This window comes from Chiloscyllium plagiosum, chromosome 6 (assembly GCF_004010195.1).
Source record: "Chiloscyllium plagiosum isolate BGI_BamShark_2017 chromosome 6, ASM401019v2, whole genome shotgun sequence".
Classification (NCBI taxonomy): domain Eukaryota; kingdom Metazoa; phylum Chordata; class Chondrichthyes; order Orectolobiformes; family Hemiscylliidae; genus Chiloscyllium; species Chiloscyllium plagiosum.
Window position 1 is genome coordinate 98,155,386 of NC_057715.1, and position 25,261 is coordinate 98,180,646.

Below are 25,261 nucleotides of genomic sequence, written 5' to 3' on the forward strand. Positions count from 1 at the left end.
ATCACCCTCACCTTGACCTCCCTCCATCTATCGCAATTCCAACGCCCCTCCCCCAAGTCCCTCCTCCCTACCTTTTATCTTAGCCTGCTGGACACACTTTCCTCATTCCTGAAGAAGGTCTTATGCCCTAAACGTCGATTCTCCAGTTCCTTGGATGCTCCCTGACCTGCTGCGCTTTTCCAGCAACACATTTTCAACTATGACTGTGGTAACTGGAACAGACTTCGAACAGGCCTAACAACTCAAGACTCGATATCCATAAGCATTGAGGGGTATCCACAGCAGCAGAATTGTACTCCAACACAATCTGCAACCTCATGGCTTGGCATATCCCCTACTCAGTCATTACCATCAAGTCAGGGGATCAACCCTGGTTCAATGGAGAGTGCAGAAGGGAATGCCAAGAGCAGCAGTAGCCATAGCTAAAAAATGAGGTGTCAACCTGATGTAGTTAAAGGCTAGGCACTGCTTACATGCCAAACAGCATACACATCAAGTGATAGACAGAGCCAAGTGATCCCACAACTAATGGATCAGATCTAACTATGCAATCCTGCTAACTTGAGCTGACAAGTGGCAAGTGACATTCACACTGCACAAGTACCAGGCAAAGACTATATCCAATCTTAAACATCGTCCCTTGACATTCAATGGCATTGCCATCACTGAATCCCTCACTACCAACAAGCTGGAGGCTTACTATCAGTCAGAAATTGAACTGGACTAGTCTTAAAAGTCTTTGGCAGTCCCTCAGGGCTGAGCAGACTTGTTCCCTGTCTGGACTAGTAGGTACTCTGATGGCTGAATAGACCTAACTGGAACCGCAGATTCTGCTGCTGCTGAGGTAGATGGATGGAACACTCTAGATGCTGAGCGCTTTTCCTGTGGCCTGCATTTGGCTTTCACATGTTCTACTCTGGTGCTCAAAGTGGCTCGGACTTTGGCAGTTGCCTCTTCTCCAGTTTGTGCATTCTGGGGCTAGCACTTTCTACATGTCAGGAGCATGCTGCCTTTGGTTAGGAAGGCTTTCAGGGCATGATCGTAGCATTTCCTATGCCCTCCTAGTGATCATTTACCATTGCAGAGCTCAGAGTAGAGCTTTTGTTTCAGGATTCTTGTATCAGGCATGCAGACAATGTGGCCCACCATCGCAGCAGATCATATGTAGCCAATGATCAAATAATGGAGATAATGACCTGGAGAGGGCACTCACTTTGGTAACATTTATCCTGGCAATGGTTTTTCAAGGCTTTGCAAAGTCTGGGTAGGTGGTAACAAGGATTGGTGCTAGGTCCACTGCTTTTCATCATTGTTATAAATGATTTGGATGCGAATATAGAAGGTTTGGTTAGTAAGTTTACAGATGACACCAAAATAAGTGGCATAGTGGACAACGAAGAAGATTATCTCCATTTACAAAGTGACCTTGATCAGATGGCCAATGGGCCAAGGAGGCAGATGGAGTTTAAGTTAGATAACTGAATGGTGTTGTATTTTGGTAAACCAGGGAAGGACTTATACACTTAATCGTTGGGCCCTGGGAAATGTTGCCAAACAAAGAGACCTTGGGTGCAGGTTCATTGTTCCTTGAATGTGGAGTCACAGGTAAACAAGGTAGTGAAGAAGATATTTGTCACATTTGCCTCATTAGCCAGTGCATTGAGTATAGGAGTTCATGTTGTGGCTAAGCAGGACATTGGTGAGGCCACTTTTAGAGTACTGTGTTCAACTCTGGTCACCCTACTGTAGGAAAGATGTTGTTAAACTTGAAAGGGTTCAGAAAAATTTACAAAGATATTGCCAAGATTGGAGGATTTCAGCTGTAGGAGAGGCTGAGTAGGCTGGGCTTTTTTCTCTGGAACATTGGAGGCTGAGGGGTGATCTTAGTAAAATCATGAGAAGCAGGGATAAGGTATAGCCAAATTATTTTTCCTAAATTGGGGGAGTCCAAAACTAGAGGGCAAAGGTTTAAGGTGAGAGGGGAGAGGCTTAAAAAGGACCTGAGGAGCAACTTTATCATGCAGAGGATGGTGTGTGCATGGAATGAGCTTCCAGAGGAAGTGGTGGAGGCAGGTACAATTTTGACATTTAAAATACATCTGCATGGGTACATGAATTGGAAAGGTTTAGAGAAATAATGGCCAAATGGTGACAAATAGGACTAGATCATTTTAAGATATCTGGTCAGCATGGACGATTTGGGCCAAAGAGTCTGTCTCCACACTGTATGACCCTATGACTCTAAATCCTGGAATTCCCTCCATAATGGCATTATGGGTCTACCGGCACCAAATTAACAGTAGCAGTTCAAGAAGACAACTAGGAATGGGCAATAAATGAAGGCCTAACAAAGGAGTCCCATATCCTTTGAATACATTTTTTAAAAGGAATCAGCCTATCATAGGCCTCAACACTGGTGACGGGCCAGCAGCCTCGAAGTCCTAAAGGTTGCAGTTTGAGGCTTACGTCTCACAGGGTCCAAGTCATGCATGGTAATGAATATCTTTTCCTTTTTCTCATGGGAAGAGGGATGTCAGACAGGTTGGAGGCAAGGCCATTGGCTTTTGGACGATACTGTTTGCCCTCCATCCTTACCTCAGATTGGCCCCAAAATATGGCAAATAGAGCCCCTCCCCATCTTGGCAGACAAGCTGCCGTGGTTTCCCAGTTGTGGTCACTAGCCACCTTTCTCACCCATGGGGAGGCTAGTGATGAGGGGAATGCCAAATTGAGGCCCTTAGTGGCCATTAATTGACAACTTAAGGGTTTTAATTACTGATGAGTTGAGACAGTTGTCCATGAATCTTCTCACCCAGCACTTAATTGCAGATGTGACAAGAAAGAGTAAGTTTTTCTCCAGCGCTGTCTCACTCCAATATTGTCCCTTGTCACCACCTTCCAAGAGGGGAAAATTATGCCCCAAGTCTAGTAAGGAATTTGGTAGGAGCCAGACCTTAAATACACACACGATCGTAAGGAATAAGAATGGGAGTAGGTGTTTGGCCCCTCGGGCCTGATCACCATTCAGTAGGGTTGTGGCTAATTCAGTATTCTCTCTCTTTCTCTCGCTCCCCACCCTCTCATCACCTTTTTCCTCTCCTCTTCCCCCTTTGCTACCCTTCTCCCCTGTTTTCCATTTTGCCTCTGCTTAACCCATCCCTCCCCCATCCCCCACATATTTTGTCACATAGCACTGGCTTCAGCCTTGGTCATTCCCAGCTCCTAATCTCCCTATAATCTCTCCATGCGCTGTCATTACCACCTCTTTATTGCTACCTTTGCTTCTGGAGCCATGACTTGCCTTCTCTCAGCCTGGTATAAATACCTCCCTATTTCTCCCTTTTTTTAGTTTTGACAAAGGGTCAGTTAGACTCGAAACATCAGCTCTTTTCTCTTCTTACAGATGCTGCCAGACCTGATTTTCCAGCATTTTCTCTTTTGGTTTCAGCATTCCTCACGTCCACTTTCCTGCTTTCTCCCTGTAACTCTTGATTCCCGACTGATCAGAATCTATCTACTTCAGTCTTAAATACACACAAGGACTCTGCTCCCACAGCTCACTGTGGCAAGGAATTCCAAAGTCACTGAGGGAAAAAATTCCTCCCCATCTCAGTCTTAAATTGGCACCCCTTTATTCTGAAACAATACCCTCTGGTTTGCGACTCTCTCATGAGAGGAAACATCCTCTTAGCATTTACCTTGTCAAGCCTGTTAAGAATCCTGTGTGTTTCAATGAGATCACCTCTCATTTGTCTAAACTCCAGTGAGTAGAGTCCCAACCTGTATAGCCTTTGCTCATAAAGACAGTCAATCCCTACCAGGAATCATCCTTGTGAATCTTCTCTGAACTGTCTCCAATGAAATGATATCTTTACTTAAATAAGGGGACCAAACTGCTCACAGTACTCAAGATGAGGTCTCACACCACCTTGTACAGTTGCAGTAAAACTTCCCTACACTTCTACTCCAACTCCTTGAAATAAGAGCCAATATTCTGTTAGCCTTCCTGACTACCGAGTAGTTGGACCGTTCCGTATCACCTGTCCTTTGTGGAGAAGTTTATGAAGAAAAACACCTTTGACCACAAGTCCATCAGGAAGTGGTCAGCACATAGTGTCCTTGAGACCCTTTGGGAAAAGGAGAAGGTGGATCCTATTGAGTGGTTCCCTGAGCAGACTGTCAAAGCCATTTGGCAGAATGCCTCATCGCCAGAACTTTCTAACAAGCACCAAGACATGGCTTGGCTGGTGGTGAGAAGGGCTCTGCCTGTGAAATCCTTTATGCACGCCTGGACTGTCAGCCGCACTGCACGCTGCCCTCGAAGCAGCTGTGGGGGGGACGAGACTGTCATACACCTCCTTCTAGAATGTGCCTATGCAGAAGAAGTATGGAGAGGAATGCAGTGGTGTTTGTCGAGGTTCGTCCCGAGCAGCGCCATGACGCGGGACTCCGTGCTCTACGATCTGCTCCCCGGGACGCACACCGAGACGAACATCAACTGTGCCTGGAGGATCATCAGCTCGGTGAAGGACGCTCTCTGGGCGGTCCGAAACCTGTTGATCTTCCAGCTGAAGGAGTTGACCCCGACTGAGTGTTGCAGACTGGCACATTCCAAGGTCCAGGACTATGTGTTGAGGGACGCACTGAAGCTTGAGGCAGCTGCCGCCAAGGCGCAGTGGGGAAAGACCACCGTGTAACGTCTGCCTGCCTAAGCACAGGGGCCCGAAGCAGTAAGGGGGCTCCGCTGACCCCCAGCTAAACATGTGGATAGTAATCGTACAGACCTGTATATATGAATGATTACTCTGTCTCTGTATGCAAAGAAATGGAATGTTTACGGATGTATGGCATGACCAATTGTACAGATCATCAATACATTTGTGAATAAAGTATATTTTTGAAATAAAAAAAAGTTAGCCTTCCTGACTACCTGCTACGCCTGTGTGCAAACTTTCTGTATTTCCTGCACAAGTACCCCCAAGTCCTTTTGTGATGCAGCTTTTTGCCGTGTTTCTCCATTTAAATAATATTCTGTTCTTTTGTTCCCCCTTCCAAAATAAACAACTCTGCATCTTCCCACATGATAGTCATCTGCCAACTTTTTCCTTTTTTATTTAACCTATCAATATCTCTCTAAAATGTTTGTATCTCTCTCACAACCTGCCTTTCCATCGATTTTAATGATGTTTACAAATTTAGCTACAGTACATTCAATTCCTTTTTCCAAGTTACTAAAATATATTGCAAACTTTTATGGTCCTAGCAGTGATCCCTGTACATTCATATAAAAATGTTCCAGGGCCTTGTTTTGATAGGGACAGGAGTTAGTCAAAGCATAGACATGACCGTGTGGAGCACTAAGAAAACGATATTTTTGTTCTCAACTGAGCATGATAAAAGTACATATTTTATCCTGCTCACAATAAATCTTTGCAAGGGGGCACTCACTGGAGTGTAGCCTCATTAATTGTAAAGATACATGGAGGCAGTGAAGCCTCAGTATTGGGAACCCTGTGAATGTGGACATTTGTTAGGCATCAGTTTGTTTTGAGGCTTCTTTAATAGTCACAGTCAAATAGAAAGAGGGCTGGATGACTGAGCTAAACTTCTGCTATGTCACTGAGAGGAATGCCAACTGAGCAAGCTGATCTAAGGTAAAACATGAATTACTTTTTAACATCAGGTCTTCCAGTGTTTCATTCCTTCCTTGTGGACAAAGATCATTAATTAGTTATGAAATATTTTCTCATACATCACCCCGGAGAGAGCTATTTTAAAACAAAAAGAAACCCGATCTCCCCAAAGAAACAGATCATTTATGCACCAATCGGCTAAACTTACTCGACTAAAATGATGCCCACCTGCTTGCCTTTTCTTCAAAAAACATCCAAAATGAACTGCGAAATGCATTATGTGTCTGAGACAGCCAAAGTTGACACCATCTCCTTTCAAATTAGCAATTGTATTCTTGTGTGTAGATCAATGCAAGAACTGTGATTGAAAACTCTCATTCAGAGATTGTAGAATTGTTGACTGACCAATTGCAAGATTGTTCAAGTTCAATCAGATTTTTAAATAAGTCAGTTGTGACTCTGGATACAAGACAATAAAATGTGTTGTAACATGTAAAAATAAATCAAGGGTTTCTGCTCCTTGGCTTTCCCTTCATTTTTTTATGTTTTGCTTTTGAATGTGCATGTATTCTGTCTGTGGTATTTTTACTGGGCAATATTAATTAAACCCATTGAAGCCTATTAAAATATTCGAATCTCCCAATGCTTTCTGCTTGTTAGTCTCCCTCAGTACTCCAGTTGCTTTCTGGCTCTGGTGGTTAGAGGTCGCATAATCAAGTTCTTTTCGGTATCTGAGCTCATGAGGTGACATTCTTGAATTGACCCAACTGTAGAATAAGGAGCTGTTTTTCAGCATTAACCTCCCTTGAAGCAAACAGTAGGGATCTGTTCAAGGGGAAGCTAGATGGCCATATGAGGGAGGATGTATTGCTGACGGGATTGGATGAAGAAAGGTGAGTCGAACATAAACACAGATATAGACTGGTTTGACTGCACGACCTGTTTCTGAGCTGCAGAATGAAATTTAATACCTTTCGTAAGAACGTAAAAAAGCCGAAACAGGAGTAAGTCATCTGGCCCATCAATCCTGCTCTGTCATTCTGTCCTGCTCTGTCATTCATGGCTGATCTTCTCAAGAACTCAGCTCCACTTACCCACCTGCTCACCATAACCCTTAACGACTTCACTGTTCAAAAATTTATCTATCTTTGCCTTAAAAATGTACAATGAAGTAGCCTCAGTTGCTTCACTGGGTAGGGAATTGCACAGATTCACAACGAGAAGTTCCTTCTCGACTCAGTCTGAAATTTGCTCCCCCTTATTTTGAAGCTATGCTGCTGATTGTAGTTTCACCCCCACTGGAACCAACCTCCCTGCTTCTATCTGTTAGTGTGCTGCATGCCTCTGTGACTGTAGGAGCTGGCTCTGAGCTAGCTGGGTCAGTATCGTGTACTATGCTTGTGTAAATAAAGGGTGACTTGGTGATGGGACAGTGGCCTCTGTGGAGTTATTTCAGGCACCGCCAGCAACCACTGCGTTTGTTGCCTATTTCTGACTGCCCTAGAGCTGATTGACTTGTACAGTCATTTCAGAAGACAATTAAGAGTCAACTACACTTCTGTGGGTCTGGAGTCACATATAGGCCTGATCAGGTAAGGAAGGATATTATCCCTGAAGGATAATAGCAATCACTTTATATTTCAGATTTTATTAACTGAATTCAAATTCCACAAGCTGCTGTGGTGGGATTTGAGCCCCACCTCTCGCAGAGGAGTAATCTGGTCTGTGGATTACTAGCCAGTGACATTACAATTACGCCACCATCTCCTCATCTTCTCCCTGTTGGAAAGAAGCAATGCCATCTCCTTACCAGATGCTGTTGGCAATCTATCCACTACTGGATCAATTCTGGCCTGTAAGTGCGCAATTGATTTCCACTTCCACTCACACACCATAGGCCTCTCAAATCCCAGCCACTGTCCCCGACTCCTCACTAACCCCCAACTGAACGAAATCCTGGTCCAACACTGCATGCCTGGGGCATCTGGTGTTCTCTGTGTTGAGCTGTTCCCACTTATTTCAGCTGGAATGGGAAGGGCAGAATGGGGAAACCAGCATCTCATGTATTTCAATGTGTTGTGTCCATGCTCAACCCTCACTTCCAGTGAGTATCAGGAACAGTGATACTTTGTTTTCATAATCCAGGCTGCTGCATAAGTATGTGTATGTGCACATTGTACTCTCAGTTTTTGATATCGATGTACCACAGGAGGCTGCAGGTAGGACAAAAGTGACTCAAAAATGTGCTCAACCATGGCACTATAAATGTGGATATAAAGGGGTTTATCCTCCAGTCTACAGTGAGAAAGCTGTTAAATTGTTATTTCTTTAAAACACACTGTATGACGGACACAAAAAGGAGTCTCACACAGTGGTGAGCTCTAATAACAAAGTGTATAGTTTCTGCACAGCAATCATTAATGAGGCATTCTGAAGGAAGTACCGGTGCCTAATTTACAAGTGCAGGAATTTATTCAAACAAAAGATGCCTCGAGGAGCTGAGACCACCACTGCTGCACATCCTAATGGTATTGCCTTTAAACCTCCCTTGGCTAGAATGGGTCTGGTGACAGAGAGCAGGTGGGAGGGCCCAGTCACAGGCGTTGAGGAATGGGAAGATGAAATTGGAGGCAGTTGGGAGAAAAGGCTGCTGAGATGTTGACAGGTAATTTGCATAATTAGTATTATCCTGCTCATTTTAAACACACAAGAACAAAAGCAATGAGTATCAGAGGCTGGGTTACACTGAGTACATGCAAGTGGGATCACCATGAATTGTATCAGACTTTTCTATAAAATATAAGCATGAGTCGGGTTATTGTCACATTGCAAATTAGCACTCTATAAGCATGGGAATTCTGTAAAAACACCATGCCTCTAAGCACCCGCCTTTCATTTTAAATTCTACCTACCCGCATGTTTCCATTAAATGGAGTTTGATTGGTATTGTACTTTTCCACATTTTGAAAGGCTAGTGTGTAAACGTCCAAGATAAAAACAATTCGCTTGTAGTTTACACTTTCTGATGCATGTCAAATTGATACTGACTATACACTTCAGCCAGCTGTACTGCAAGTGGCTCCAAACTCAGACCAGCATGAAACATGTTCCTGATGGGTATATTCATAATGCTGTTTTGAAACAGACCCATGGAATGTGTGAAAGAGGTGAGAATTCTTACACTGCCAAATTGATACCTGACTTGCTTCCACAAAGATTTGGCAACTTAAGTGGTCTGTTGTAATTGAGGATGTTGATTTTAAACAGTTGGTTATTTGATGTTCATGTTGAGATTGTTCTGAAATGCTGAGTTGTCACAGACTACACTGTGTGAAGCGAAAAAGCTGAGAAACCAGACAGGGCTGATGATTCCTTTTTACTTGTCTTTTCATGAGGGGATTCAGATTTCTGTATTGCAGTCACGTGCACGTTCTATTCTGTAATGAAGCTTAGTTAATATTTCAAACGTGGTGATGGGTGGAACATTAGCTATGTGCTGCAAACTATTGGTGTGTGTGTGTGTGTGTGTGTGTGTGTGTGTGTGTGTGTGTGTGAGTGAAAGTGGCTGAAGGGATTTCATATTGTCAGATTGTATCATTTTGGGCATTTTGCTAAGAATCAAATGGGTTACTTCAAAGAAGAGGAGAAAGAGAAAATGCTGTGTGGGGGATGGGTGGTGGTTCCAAACCTTTTGTGTATTTGACAAGGAAATTGTACACATGATATGATTTTTGTTTGTTTTCAATCTGTGATATTTGGAATCAAGAAATTAGATTAGATTACAGTGTGGAAACAGGCCCTTCGGCCCAACAAGTCCACACCGACCCGCCGAAGCGAAACCCACCCATACCCCTACATTTACCCCTTACCTAACACTACGGGCAATTTAGTATGGCCAATTCACCTGACCCTGCACATCTTTGGACTGTGGGAGGAAACCGGAGCACCCGGAGGAAACCCACGCAGACACGGGGAGAACGTGCAAACTCCACACAGTCAGTCGCCTGAGGCGGGAATTGAACCCGGGTCTCAGGCGCTGTGAGGCAGCAGTGCTAACCACTATGCCACCGTGCCGCCCACAAATGTGAAGGTGAAAAGTTTAATTCCACTGAAAATAATTGCCATGTTGATTTGTCTCCCTGTAAAACAGTTGAATTATATACTTTATTGGGTGCCAGCTAGTCCTTTAAATGCAACTTACGCACTTCACCTTAGTCTCTTTATAACTCTCACTATAACTACTGTAATGGTATTCTTGCAAAATTCACAGATTTCATGATGTTGTCAAGATAATTCTTTTCCTAGACCTCTCAGTTGCCTCTAATTGTGTTACCAAACCACTAGTAATGGATCTACCATCCCATTTTTCAGTTAGATACAAAAAAAACTGCAGATGCTGGAATCATAAGTAGACATTCTATTCACCTCAGAGGGTCATAGAAATGTACAGCTTAGAAACAGCCCCTTTAGTCCAACCAGTCCATGCCGACCTGACCAGATATCCTAAATTAATCTATTCCCGATTGCAGCATTTGGTCCATATTCCTCTAAATCCTTCCTATTCATATAGCCATTTAGATGCCTTTTAAATGTTATAATTGTATCATCATCCATTAATCCCTCTAACAGTTCATTCCATCCTCTGTGTGAAAAGATTGCCCCTCAGGTCCCTTTTCAATCTTTCCCCTCTGACCCTAAACCTATGCCTTCTAGTTTTGGACTCCCCTACCTTGGGAAAAAGGCCTTGGTTGGTTACTCACCCTATCCATCCTATAAAATCTCATGAGTTTACAAACTTCTATAAGGTCACCCCTCAGCCTCTGATGCTTAAGGGAAAATAGCCCCAACCAATTCAACCTCTCCCTATAGCTCAAACCCTCTAATCCTGGCAACATTCTTGAAAGTCTTTTCTGAACCCTTTCAAGTTTCACAACATCCTTCCTACAGCAGGGAGACCAGAATTGAACTCAGTATTCCAAAAATGGCCCAAGCAATATACTGCACAGCTGCAACATGATCTCCCATATATTTTCAGTTAGATACAAAAAAAACTGCAGATGCTGGAATCATAAGTAGACATTCTATTCACCTCAGAGGGTCATAGAAATGTACAGCTTAGAAACAGCCCCTTTAGTCCAACCAGTCCATGCCGACCTGACCAGATATCCTAAATTAATCTATTCCCGATTGCAGCATTTGGTCCATATTCCTCTAAATCCTTCCTATTCATATAGCCATTTAGATGCCTTTTAAATGTTATAATTGTATCCCTACTCCGACCTATCACCCTCACCTTGACCTCTTTCCACCTATCACATTTCCAACTCCCCTCCTCCAAGTCCCTCCTCCCTACCTTTTATCTTCTCCTGCTGAACACTCTCTGCTCATTCCTGAAGAAGGGCCTGTGCCCGAAACGTCGAATCTCCTGTTCCCTGGATGCTGCCTGACCTGCTGTGCTGTTCCAGCAATAAAGTTTCAACTTTGATCTCCAGCATCTGCAGACCTCACTTTCTCCTCCCATATATTTAGTCCACTAACCAATAAAGTCAAGTGTACCAAATGCCTTCTTCACTGTCCTGTCTACTAGTGACTCCACTTTCAAGGAACTATGAACCTGCATCCCAAGGTCTCCTTTGTTCAATAACTCTCCCCAGGATCTTACCATAAAGTGTATAAGTCCTGTCCTTGATTTGCCGCCCCCCCCCACCCCACCAAAATGCAGCATCTCACATTTATTGAAATTAAACTCCATCTGCCACTCCTCAACCCATTTGCCCATCTGATCAAGGTCCCATTGTACTCTGAGATTTCTGCACACTCCATTACTGCACCAATTTTGGTGTCATCTGCAAACTTACCAACCATACCTCCGATGTTCACATCCAAATCACTTATATAAATGTCAAAAATCAATGGACCCAGCACTGATCCTTGTGACACGTCACTGGTCACAGGCCTCCAATCCAAAAAACAACCCTCCCCCACTATCCTCTGTCTTCTACCTTTGAACCTTTAATTGATAACAAAATGAGAGACTACATCCCATGCCCACAAGTCTATGCTTTCTGGTTGCATTGTGGTCTGTATCAGATCCCTGCCAGAACCAATGTTCACTGACTCCATTTTATTACTTGATGCTTCCTGGAGTCTCTCATTTGAAGTTTATTTTGTTAAGCAGGTCCTAGAATCTAATGCTGTGACTAATCATCCACTTGAATGGATCTCACCCAGTTGATTGTATGATGAATTTGAATCTAAAATAATTCTTTGCTCAGTAATCACACTTGGGTAGTTGCTTTCTTATTTAAGTGGCCATTAACTCTTACACTTCATTGCAAGTCTTCCTTTCCTAAGTAACCCAAAGTAACTTCCTTCCTTCACTATGGGTTTCAAGACTTTTTTGAAAGTTCTGTCACCAGTTTTCTGTAACTGCAACTGAATTTTCTGTAACCTTTTGCATGTATGGTTATTAGTTCTGGTGCGAGGCCAGAAAAAGAGAATCATTCAAAATTTCTACAAGGTAAATGGAAAAGCAATAAAACTTTGAATGATGGAACTGTTCCAAATTCACATAATATACCTGAAACTGAAACTCCAGTACAACCATTTCTCAGTTTCACTTGTCTGCCAACTGTGCATTTCCTCTAGTTATGTTGACACCAATAGTCTTTTCCTTCTTCCTCAATACTGGGTCATTTACATCCAATCTTAGCGCTGTGGAAATAGCTCCACTGAGGCCAGTATTTCGTCATCAAGTCACCCTTTATTTACATGTGCAGAGTCCTTGACTCTGACACAGCCTTATCAGAGTCAGCACTCAGCATGTTAAGATACTCTTATACTCTTGTTTATATTGGTCAGCCAGGCCTTTCTGATTGGACCAAATTAACATTCTATGATGTTCACCTGGCTGATTTCATTACAATCACTACATTCCTTCCCCATGAGTAGGTAGCTCCCCATTTCTTAGAGATCTTCCTGGGGTGTTCTTGAATGGCTTGCTGGCCCAGATCCTGAAAAAAAATTAACCTTTTAGCCAAGCTTTGTTTTGGGGTTTTGCTGTAAGCTGACCAAGAGTCTCGCTTTTCAGGATATATCCTATGCAATTGCCTTCACTCAAGTGGTACTTCACAAGCTCAGTCGGACTGGCCAGGTTGTCTACTTGCATCGGCATATCCTGCAACTCATGTGTTCCATTTGTCGTATTTTCCAATGGCAAACCCAGTTGTAGTGTCTATTTGAAGTCCAGTTGGACTTCAGCTGTAAGGTGCTGTCACAAGGTTCAGCTGGCATGGTGGCTAAGTGGTTAGCACTGCTGCCTCACAGTGCCAGGGACCTGGGTTCGATTCCCACCTTGGGTGACTGCCTGTGTGGAGTTTGCACATTCTCCCAGTGTCTGCGTGGGTTTCCTCTGGGTGCTCCATTTACCTCCTACAATCCAAACATGTGCAGGTCAGGTGAATTGGCCATGCCAAATTGCTCACAGTGTTAGGGGTAAATATAGGGGAATGGGTCTGGTGGGTTATGCTTCGGAAGGCCAGTGTGGACTTGTTGGGCCGAAGGGCCTGTTTCCAATCTAATCATTAATTCCACTTATCAAACGGTCTCTCAGTATCTTGTCAAGTGATAAACCAAAGTCACATGTCTCTGCCAGTAGTCTTAACTTCATCAAAAATCCTGGCACAAATTCCTCTGGTTCTTGAATAGCTGAGTAAAAACAACAGCATCTCAGAATTCAAGGAGGCTTGCGGTTGTAATATTCCTTAACGAAAGCTGTCAACTCTTGAAAGGTTTTAGTATCTGGTGCCTCAGGGAAAGTTAGGTTCTTAATAACAGCAAAAGCTGTGGGTCCACAAGCTGACAGGAGAATTACTCGCTGCTTTTCAACTGCCCCAATGTCGTTTGTCTGGGAAAATATAATGCATTTTTTCCACACACTGGGCCCAGCCTTCGATGGCAGGATCAAATGAGTCAAACTTCCCAATGGTACAGTGCCAACTCAAAGACATCTTTTGCGAGCAAGTATTTTCAGGATGTGCTTTACTCTCATCGTCATTGAAATAACTCCACAGAGGCTTGTATCCTGTCACCAACCTTTATTTATACATGGAAAGTCCTTGACACTGGCCATCTACCTCAGCCAGCTCTGAGGGTCAGAATCTCTAACTCCTCTATTTATCTGTCAGCCAGGACTCTCTGATTGGGCTGTTAATCTGGTCCAGTCAGGGAATTTATGTGCTATGAGGCCCACCTGGCTGACCTCGCTACAATCACTACAGTTGTGTTTCTTCATTTTGAGGCATCACTCTTCTACTTTTGCAGCTATTCCCTAAAGTGCCACTTTACAAAGTTAATGTTGTAAAGGCGTAGAGTCATAGAGGTCTACAGCACTGGGGATGGCTTTTCAGTCCATCCCGTCAGCACAAATCACAAACAATCACCTGTTCTAATCCTGTATAACTATTTTGGCCCATAGCCTTGGCATTCTAAGTACACATCTAACTACTTCATAAGTATAATGAAGATATCTGCCTGTACTACTCTTATAAGTAGTGAGTTTCCTCACATCATCGCTAAACCTTCTTCCCCATATCTTAAATCTATGCCCCATGGTTATTGATCCCTCAATCAAGGGGAAATGTTCCTTCCTTTCTACTCTATCTATACCCCTCATGATGTTATACATTTCAATTATGACCCCCTCAGTCTACGCTGCTCTAAGGAAAATAATCCCAACCTATCCACTCTCCCTTCATAGCTAAATCTCTCCAGCTCAGGCAACTTCCTGATGAACCTCCTCTATCTTCTCCAGTGCAATCACGCCCCTCCTATAATGTGGATTCCAGACTGCACATAGTATTCTAGCTGTGGCATAACCAATGTTTTATACAGTTACAGCATAACCTCCCGGCTCTTAAACTCTCTGCCTTGTCTAATAAAAGCAAGTATTCCATATGTCTTCTTAACTATTTTATCCACCTGTCCATGATATGTTAAAGGACTGGTGGACATGACCAGGGTTTCTATCTGATTCTCAGCGCTTCCCAGGGCCCTTTTTAGAGGTATTTTAGATGTTGGAGGTAATTTCCTTGAATTCCAGGAGCAGCAATTGCTGTTTTATATGCTGCTGCATGGTTTTGGAACTTTGTAGAAAAAATGTCAAAACAACAGCACTTTTAATAGGGAGAAGGACAGAAAATAGGCATCACATGGTCAGTGCAGGAGGGAGAAAGAGAGAGAAACCCACACTGCTAACTGAAACAACAGTGAATCTGCACAGTTACTGCCTTTGCTGTTTGAATTCATCTATCGCTAGACATTGGAGTGCGTCTAGGAAAACTTAACGAACAGTAAAATTCACAGCTGATCTTGGAGGAACCTGTTTGGGAGAGGTCACAGCACAAAAACAGATAAGTGAAAAGTTTTAAGTATAGCCTTGCTGTAAATCTACAAAAGTGAGTAGAGTGGGTTCTTTCATGATTATATGTTTTATTGAGATCTGTCTCTTGACTAAATTTTTAAAATATAAATAGTTTTATTTGTCTATTCACATTTTTGGATCATTGGAATCTCTTCTGGGGTAGAAGTGACCTGTACAAGAAGGATGGATTGCACCTGAATTGAAAGGGAACTAATATACTGGCAGGGAGATTTGGTAGAGCTGCTTGGGAGGATTTAAACTAGTAAGGTTGGCGGGGGGGAGGGGGAGAGGCGACACAGGGTGATAGTGAGGAAAGAGATCAATTTGAGACTGGTGTAAGTATTAGCCTGGAGCAGTGTTTGTAAAGCAATAAGACGATGCTATCTGCGTCTGTAGATTGGACGGAGAAAAACTGGCCTTTAGCACAGTGATATGCTTTTCTTATTAGATATAGGAATTTCAAGAGAGTCTACGTGTTACTGAGAAATATATCTGTAATAAATGTCATTGTTTGCGAATCCTATCAGATCGAACGGATTGGTCGGAGCCACAGTTAGAGGCAATGAGGAATTTCCAAGAGCTCGGGGGTGTGATGGATGGCAGTTACAGGAAAGAGAAAAGCTGCAGCTACAGTCAGTTCGATGGACTAACTCCAGGAAAGGTAGGAGGGGTAGGTAGGTAGTGCAGGAGTCTTCTGTGACTATCCCCATTTCAAACAAGAATGCTGTTTTGGAAAATGTAGGGGATGATGGATTCTTAGGGGAATGTAGCACAAACAGCCAAGTTTCTGGTATCAAGATAGGCTCTAATGTAATGAGGGGTAAGTTGGGTTCCAAGCGATCGATTGTGTTAAGGGGCTCTCTAGTCAGAGGCACAGACAGATGTTTCTGCAGCCAGCAGTGAAAAATCGGAAGGGTGTATTGCCTCCCTGGTGCCAGGATCAAGGATATCTCCGAGAGGGTGCAGGATGTTCTCAAGGGAGAGAGGGGTCAGCAAGAGGTCGTTGTACACCTTGGAACCAATGACATAGGAAGGGAAAAGGATGATATTATGAAGGGAGAATATAGAGAGTTAGGCAGGAATTTAAAAAGGAGGTCCTTGAGGGTAGTAATATCTGGATTATTGCTAGTGCTACAAGCTAGTGAGGGTAGGAATAGGAGGATAGAGCAGATGAATGCCTGGCTGAGGAGCTGGTGTATGGGAGAAGGATTCAGATTTTTGGATCATTGGAATCTCTTCTGGAGTAGAAGTGACCTGTACAAGAAGGATGGATTGCACCTGAATTGGAAGAGGACTAATATACTGGCGGAGATTTGCTAGAGCTGCTTGGGAGGATTTAAACTAGTAAGTTGGGCAGGGTGGTGTGGGGGAACCAGGGAGATAGTGAGGAAAGAGATCAATCTGAGACTGGTATGGTTGAGAGAAGAAGTGAGTCAAACAGTCAGGGCAGGCAGGTACAAAGCAGAGAACAAGGTAGGACCGATAAGTTAAACTGCATTTATTTCAATGCAAGAGGCCTAACAGGGAAGGCAGATGAACTCAGGGCATGGTTAGGAACATGGGACTGGAATATCATAGCAATTACAGAAACATGGTTCAAATGTGGACAGGACTGGCAGCTTAATGTTCCAGGATACAAATGCTACAGGAAGGACAGAAAGGGAGGCAAGAGAGGAGGGGGAGTGGCGTTTTTGATAAGGGATGGCATTACAGCTGTGCTGAGGGAGGATATTCCCGGAAATACATCCAGGGAAGTTATTTCGGTGGAATTGAGAAATAAGAAAGGGATGATCACCTTTTTGGGATTGTATTATAGACTCCCTAATAGTCAGTGGGAAATTGAGAACCACATTTGTAAGGAGATTTCAGTTGTCTGTAAGAATAATAGGGTGGTTATGGTAGGGGATTTTAACTTTCCAGACATCGACTGGGACTGCCATAGTGTTAAGGGTTTAGATGGAGAGGAATTTGTTAAGTGTGTACAAGAAAACCTTTTGATTCAGTATGTGGATGTACCTACTAGAGAAGGTGCAAAACTTGACCTACTCTTGGGGAATAAGGCAGGGCAGGTGACTGAGGTGTCAGTGGGAGAGCACTTTGGGGCCAGCGACCATAATTCTATTAGTTTTAAAATAGCGATGTAAAAGGATAGACCGGATCTAAAAGTTGAAGTTCTAAATTGGAGAAAGGCTCATTTTGACGATATTCGGCAAGAACTTTCAAAAGCTGATTGGGGGCAGATGTTCGCAGGTAAAGGGACAGCTGGAAAATTGGAACCTTCAGAAATGAGGTAATGTGAGTCCAGAGACAGAATATTCTTGATAGGGTGAAAGGAAAGGCTGGTAGGTGTAGGGAATGCTGGATGACTAAAGAAATTGAGGGTGTGGTTAAGAAAGAAGAAGCATATGTCAGGTATAGACAGGACAGATCAAGTGAATCCTGAGAAGTGTATAAAGGCAGTAGGAGTATACGTAAGAGGGAAATCAGGAGGACAAAAGGGGGACATGAGATAGCTTTGGCAAATAGGGTTAAGGAGAATCCAAAGGATTTTTACAAACACATTAAGGACAAAAGGGTAACTAGAGACAGAATAGGGCCCCTCAAAGATCAACAAGGCGGCTTTTGTGTGGAGAGATGGAGATACTAAACGAATATTTTGCATCAGTGTTTAGTGTGGAGAAGGACATGGAAGATAGAGAATGTGAGGAAATAGATGGTGACATCTTGAAAAATGTCCATATTACAGAGGAGGAAGTGCTGGATGTCTTGAAATACACAAAAGTGGATAAATCCCCTGGACCTGATCAGCTGTATCCTAGAACTCTGTGGGATGCTAGAGAAGTGATTGCTGGACCTCTCAGAGATATTTGTATCATTAATAGTCACAGGTGAGGTGCCAGAAGACTGGAGGTTGGCTAACGTGGTGCCACTGTTTAAGAAGGGTGGTAAGGACAAGCCAGGGAACTATAGACCGGTGAGCCTGATGTTGGTGGTGGGCACGTTGTTGGAGGGAATCCTGAGGGACAGGATTTACACGTATTTGGAAAGGCAAGGCTTGATTAAGGATAGTCAACATGGCTTTGTCCATGGGAAATCATGTCTCACAAACTTGATTGCGCTTTTTGAAGAAGTAACAAAGAGGATTGATGAAGGCAGAGCAGTGGACCAGCCTGTCTATGTCGTCTTGTAGCCTAAGGCATTGGCCAATTTGAAGTCTGTCACCAAATCTTTCTGAAATCTATTGCTCATGTTATTTAATATTTGTTTCTAATAAATGATTTTTAAATAGCTTCATGACCTTTTTTGATATTTACCCTGCATTGGCTGCCTGTCGAAGGTCCAGGCCTCTTCACAGTGCTTCTTGTATTTACAGTTGAATATTGTTTATAAACAAACTGTTTCCTCCCTTAAATTAATGCAAAGTAAAAAGGCATAATTGATTTTTTATAGCACCTTTCACAACCCAGACTGGCCCAGAGTACTCTGCAGTCTCTAAAGTGTTTTTGAAATAGTTACTCTTGTTATGTAGAAAGCCCAATGTGGGCATAGTGAGATCCCACTAACAGCAACATAATAATGACCAAATCACCAGCTTTAGCCATATTGGTGGAGGGATAACTATTGGCCAAGAAAACTGTCCTCTTGTTTTTGAAAACAGTTCTCCGGGATCTTTCATATGCACCTGAGAGGGGAGTTGTGTTCAACATCTCTTCCAAAAGACAGCATCACTGACAATGCAGTATTCCCTCAGTGCTTCCCTGGACCATTATCCTAGATTACATGCAGAAATCCTTGCAATGGAATGCTAACAGTTGGACTATGGCCAGCCATTGTCTTTGTACTTCATGCGCAGTTTATGGCATAGTCTCGATAATACGTTGGACTTGGCTGCCATCTCAGAGCATTTCACTGAGATAGTTGGACTGTATCAATTCTTGTTATTTTCCAAACTGTTCAACCCTTACTCTAATCTTAAGTTCAATTTTAACTTTGTAAAAGCTTTCTATGTGAGCTCAATAATTTGGTTTTATAGGCTTATGTCTGGGGAAAAATATTCTATAATCTGTTGTGGCTTGCTAATGGATTTCTCTTGCAGTCTCCCACTGCAAGATCAACAATTTCTGCATGTGCAATATTAACCTAATCCACTATGGACTTAAGGATCTCTTCCTATCACTAGAGAACCTCATGTTAGCTACCTGAAATTGTGGGCCTCTGCAGAGGGTAATGATAAACTTCATGCGTGACTGAAAAGATTTGTGCATATAATAAATTCTGCCCACGGAGATGTGGCACCACCCATCCTGACTGAAACTTCAGAGCACCTGATTTTCGTTTGAATGTTCGAGATCTTCTATGTATGATTAAAGATGGCTTCTCTAATTCTAATTCTCAATATCTCAGATTCTGTGGTCACTTTATTGGCTGTGGAATTGTTGGATGCCTCACTTAAAGGGCTTTTGCCCAAAACGTCGATTTTCCTGCTCCTCAGATGCTGCCTGACCTGCTGTGCTTTTCTAGCACCACTCTAATCCAGACTCTGATCTCCAGCATCTGCAGTCCTCACTTTCGCCTCTCATGCTTTGGTTGTTGAATCAAATAGAACAGGATTTTTTTTTTGCTTCTTAACAGTGATCTGGCTAACTACTCTGGGAGGAACTTGTTCACTTAATTGTGGTTGTGTTTGTCATTTTGCATCTTTTTCACCAGGTCCAAGCAATAAGAAAACAATGTACTTTTTTTTATCTTCAAGAAATCACTAATCCTCCTCAAAAGAGACATCTGTGTTTTCAGGAAACTTTTCCCTGAATCCAAAGGTACAAGAAGTTCCAATGTTTCAGATTCTAGTGAATGTAATAGTAATGATTAGGAACCATATGGAAAGTCTCAATAGTCTTAGAGATTTTGAGTCCTCGATAATCTCTTACTCATTGCAGCAAAGTGTTGCACACATCCACCCTCTTCCTCTGATTCTTGTCCTTTGAAATTGTGATGGAGGGTAGTCTGAGGATTCCTGCTGTCAACTCCAGTGTAGCATCTGAAAAGATCTACGTGTCACTACAATATTCAATTTAAAATTAGTTTCTCCGCCACGTACTTTAATCCCTGCACACTAAAATTTATCCTGCAGATCTGTATGGTCATGGAATTTGAATGTTTGCTGTAAAGCAAGAATAATTTATGCTGCCCTTCTCCATCCCTGCTGAGACTTCTGCAGATCGCTGTGATCTGTGTTTGATTTTTCAGTGCTGCTGCTGCAGTCTTTTCCTGGTCTCTTGCTTTGCACTCGGGACTCTCTCTAAAGCTGGCCAAGTTGGAGACCCGCCAGTAGAGTTCCTTTGTGGCTTGCTTGACATTTTGGTAATAGCATATTCTGAATCTGCATTTTCAGAATGTCACTGATGTAGGGGTCTGAATGTTAAAAGTATTCTTCAACGCTGCAGAAAGTGAGTGAGGAAGACTTTATGTCCTTGATGGACCATTATTTGGAAGGACAGTCTAGATTCTCAGTGGTGGAGCGTGTTACACATCACATCTCGTGTGATCTGTGACTGGTATTGCACTTCCTTATCCAAGTGCATGTCTCCTTGCAATGCAAAGTTTGTAAAATTGATCATGTGTACATTCTGTATCTCGACTGTATTGCAGGTAACCCCCACTTCACCTGGTTAGTCCAGACAATTAAACCTCTGCTAGAAACCTGCTGTGTACTTGAAGGGCTCCTGGTTCAATTGTATCAGTACTGCTTTGGTGATTTGGTGGGGTTACATGCAGGGATGTCATCAGCCGGGTCTGTCTGTTGTACACTAACCTGTCAAATTCCTCATTTTGAACAGTGCGAAGGTTGTACAATGTTTGAGACAGCTTTGACAGTTCTTGTGTTAGTTTATACGTGGACAGAGTGGTAGCTTTTAGAGTCAATATAGTACAGGAGGACGCCATTGATCCCATTGATTTCATGTTTTTTCCATTAGTGATCTAATGGTCTCAAGTAGGCACATAATCATGTGCTGCATAACAGCAGCTTCTCTGGCAAGGAAATAGGCTCTGTCTTGTTGACTGCTGAGGTCAATGGGGAATGTGATGGACTGTTAGACACTGTTAGTAGGGTGTTTGGTCATCTGCTGAAGAGATGTGAGCTGACCCAGGGCAATGCAGCTGATCTTCTCTGTGCCAAACCAGAGAGACTCAATAGTGCAACAATTCAGAGCCCCACTGACATTGCCAATCACATGAATGGTATTGCTCTGGTTCAGAGGCAGCACACATCTTCTTCAGGGAACCACCATGTACCACAAATGGATAAAACAAAATAACATACCATTTTATTCGAGATTGTAAAAGTTTGTCACAATCTTCCTGGAGACACATGGCTTCCTCCTGCCCTGCTTCTCGATTGGCCGACTAAAGTGACACTTGACCTGGTGACCCTGTGCGCCTGGTATGGCCTCCTTGATGCAACCTACCTCTCCACTTGGCACCTGAGAGCCCCTGGGGCTAGAAAACTGAAAGAAGATGAAGCTGCAAACTGTCCTGGTCAAATGAGACATCAAACCATCCTCAGCATGCACTCGATTTGAGAGCCACATTTTATCTTGCATCTGTTGGATATTAGCCATTCACTTACTAGGTTGATTGCTGGAATGACTGAGTCTTATGAGGGTAAATTGGAGAAGCTGGGTTTGTTTTTACTGGAGGTTAGAAGTATGAGGGGTGATTTGATTTAAGTATATCAAATCCCGAATGGCCTTGACAAGGTGAATGTGAAAAGGGTGCTTCCTTTTGTATTGGAATGTTTCTGAGCAGAGGTAGGCCGATTTGTGTAAGGCAAAGGGATCATGGGTTATTGGTGGTAGATGGGAATGTGGAATTGTGAACACAAGTAGATACGCCATGGTTGGATGGTGGAACAAGTCTGAAGGAGCTGAATAGCTAATGTCTGCCCCTAATTTACATGCATGCATGTACCATACTATACAACGTTCTTGACACCAATGCTATTATGCTTTGCAGATAGCTCTGAGACTGGGAAGTCCATCTACCATTCTGAATAAAATGTACTGGGATGGGAATGGTCACTGAACTTTGACCTTCTTCCTGAAATGATCACCTGACACACGTACAAAAAAACAGTTAAAATGGTGGAAGGCGAGAAGGTTTCCTGGAATCTCCTTCTGTCTTTCCCTTCTTCAAAACCTCACCCCAGTTCCAGTGAAAGCAATGAACACGTAACAGCCTTTGTATCTGTACTGACTCGGGACCTGGGGACTTTGATCACAGCTGCTAAGAACGGCTGTTAAATAACAATCCATTGAATCAAAAGTGTGCATTAGGTGTATTACACTACTGTCTTTCACTTTTGTAATGTCTTTTTTTGGATGAGTGCAACTCGTATCTGATTACAGATCTCCCTTGTAAGAGACAAATTATAAGTACAAAAGGAACACACAAGTCTCGGCTTGAGTTTCAAGTAATTACAATGAAAGAATTCTCACAAATCTTTGGTGATCTCATGCATATCTCTTACCTGCTATCGTCAACCTTTGATTTTTACAGTCAGTCAATTATTTGGAGGGAGTGAAGGATTGTAAATATTGCTATTCTTTTCAATTGCCTTGAGCAGTGTTGAATGTTTTTCATATTCTCAAAATGAAGTGATAAACCAATAATATGGGGTTGGTGGTGGTGTGGTGATGTCGCTGGTTGAGTAATACATTGAGAACATGGCTTCAAATCTCATCTGTCAGTTGGTGCAGTTTGAATTCACTGACTAAAATCTGGAGTTGAAAGCGAGTCATATGTTTGGCATGAAACTATCAACAATTCACAAACCCATCAGGCTTGTGAATATCCTTTAGGGGAAGGAAATTTGCCGTGAATTGGCTGACAAGTGACTCCAGACCTCTGAGACGGCTGAGGAAGGCACTCAGCCCAAGGGATAGGCAACCAATGCTGGACTTGCCTGTGTTGCCCACACACCATTACTGATGAATGCAAGTGATCCATCGCACAGTGTAGAGGAGAATGGGGAGAACTGGGCCCAGCAGCATTTAAAATGGTTGATTATGAGATTCACTCTGAACAAATTAGTTGCTGTGTTTCCTATCTTAAAGATATCTATACTTCAGAAAGTATTCCTTAAGCTGCAAAGCATGCTGAAGTTATAGAAGGTGCTATATGAATACAATTCTTTCTTTTAAGGAATGTATGTGGTCAATTCATGGAATCCTGACAGTGTGGAAGCAAGTCATTTGGCCCATCGAGCCCACACTGACCCTTCAAAGAACATCCCACCCAGACCCCCTCCCTCTATAACCCTGTATTTTCCATGGCTAACCCACTTAGCCTATACATCCCTAGACACAATGGGTAATTTAGCATGGCCAATCCACCTAACCTGCACATCTTTGGACTGTGGGAGGAAACTGGAACACCGGAGGAAACCCACGCAGACATATGAAGAACGTGCAAACTCCACACAGTCACGTGAGGGTAGAATTGAACCCAGGTTCCCTGTTGTGAGGCAGCAGTGCTACCCACTGAGCTACCCAAGAAGGTCAAGTTGGTGCTTGTGCACTTGGGGCTGGTGAGACGACATTACTGCATCATTGTCGCTGACAGTGACAGCACCCGGTCACTGTGCTACCTCATGATGACATTGAGACTAATCGCAACCTTTCCATTTACTCCCACCTAAACTCCGTTGCACAAGCTGATTGTGGTTACAAACTGTCAACAACATAAGATGTACCCTGAACTTGACCCTGTCCTTGCTATTCTCACCTCTAACAGAGTTATTACTTCAAGAAATTGGAATGAATAGTACAGGAATAAAGATTAAAACTGTTAAGTGTAAATTTCTGAGCATTGGTGGGACAACTTTGCAAATTGTGAAACATTTTTTCTTGCAGAGCTGAAAAATGCTGGGATGGCAGGGCTTGTTTTAAATCTCTGTTCTTGGTTTCAAGTTCAGCCTGTTCAAGAAAACAAACAGCGCTGCCCGCAGGACAAGGGTGGGTGGGGGTGCGGGGGGTGGTGTGAAGGGGAGGGGAGACATTTTGGTAACAATATTATTTCATAATGAACAGAAAATTGAAACTGTCAAAGTCTCACTGTGTCATTAAAACTTAAACCCAAACAAGTGGAGGCAGCCGAAAACAAGTGTTGCTGATTGAGGAGATGTGATTTATTAAACAAATGATTGGTATGCAATGGAACTCTTCAACATCAAATTCATTTGGGTTAAAATGAAGCCGGAAAATGGGAGTGTCATTTGAGGGAGCGGCAAAGCTGATACTGCAAAACTCATTTTGAGCCAGTGCAAAGGCACAGGATCCTTTAACGGGAGCAGTAACCTAAGCTGGCTGATAATTACGAAAGGCATGCAGGAGTCCATGCGTTCGCAAGCTTTTGCAAAAACACATTACTGTGACCGTGCCAGCTTAATGTGTGTAGCTTGCAAGAGCCTGAGGCAGAGAGGTTGCAGTGCATAACATGGCTAGATTCTACCAATGTCTGCGAAGCGACTCGAGGTAAGTGGAATCTGACTACCATGCTTCAACCTGAGCGTGTTAGCAGCGTTTCAACCGCAGGAACTTTCCTAACAGTTTGTACAAAATGGGGAGAGAGAAAGAGCAAAGAGTGATTTCTGCAATATCATCAGAACAATCGTTCAGCAGCCGCAGAACTGCACAATAAACTCCACTGACTGATACCATGACTTTAAATTCAGAAATACATTTCTTCCAAAAGGTCCTTTTGATTTGTTATAAAACATTGCTGAGTGAGACCTTTCCCCAAGAGGAACAAATTGAGAATGGCTATGTATGCTACATTTGAACTCAATTTACAAAACCAAAATCCGTGCAATCTGTGTAAAGAGGAGCTGACAAAAGCTATAAAGGATGGCTTATTAATGCCATTGCCAGAAGCTAACTGAGTTTGAATTATTCTTACTGAACAAGGCATAGCAACTTTTGATCTGCAATCAGAACATTCTTTGTTTGCAAAGGTGAAGTCAATCCTGAGCAAATGTGACTTTTTTAGCTGCTGTTTCAGATTACTTAGTCATAGAGATGTACAGCATGGAAACAGACCCTTCGGTCCAACCCGTCCATGCCGACCAGATATCCCAACCCAATCTAGTCCCACCTGCCAGCACCTGGCCCATATCCCTCCAAACCCTTCCTATTTATATACCCATCCA

At 43.0% G+C, this 25,261-nt stretch overlaps 1 protein-coding gene across 6 annotated transcripts in view; it reads left to right on the forward strand.

Moving 5' to 3' along the window:
* LOC122550867 (CRACD-like protein) overlaps window positions 1–25,261 on the forward strand; it is a 197,077-nt gene that overhangs the window by 56,085 nt on the left and 115,731 nt on the right. For 3 of the 6 annotated variants that reach the window (XM_043692226.1, XM_043692227.1, XM_043692231.1), the window contains exon 1: window positions 24,392–24,587. The exons of the other annotated variants lie outside the window; for them this stretch is intronic. In XM_043692226.1, coding sequence (XP_043548161.1) covers window positions 24,550–24,587 — 38 coding nt within the window. In that variant the 5' untranslated portion in view covers window positions 24,392–24,549. Of the gene's footprint in view, window positions 1–24,391; window positions 24,588–25,261 lie in introns of those variants that run through there. 6 annotated transcript variants of the gene reach the window in all.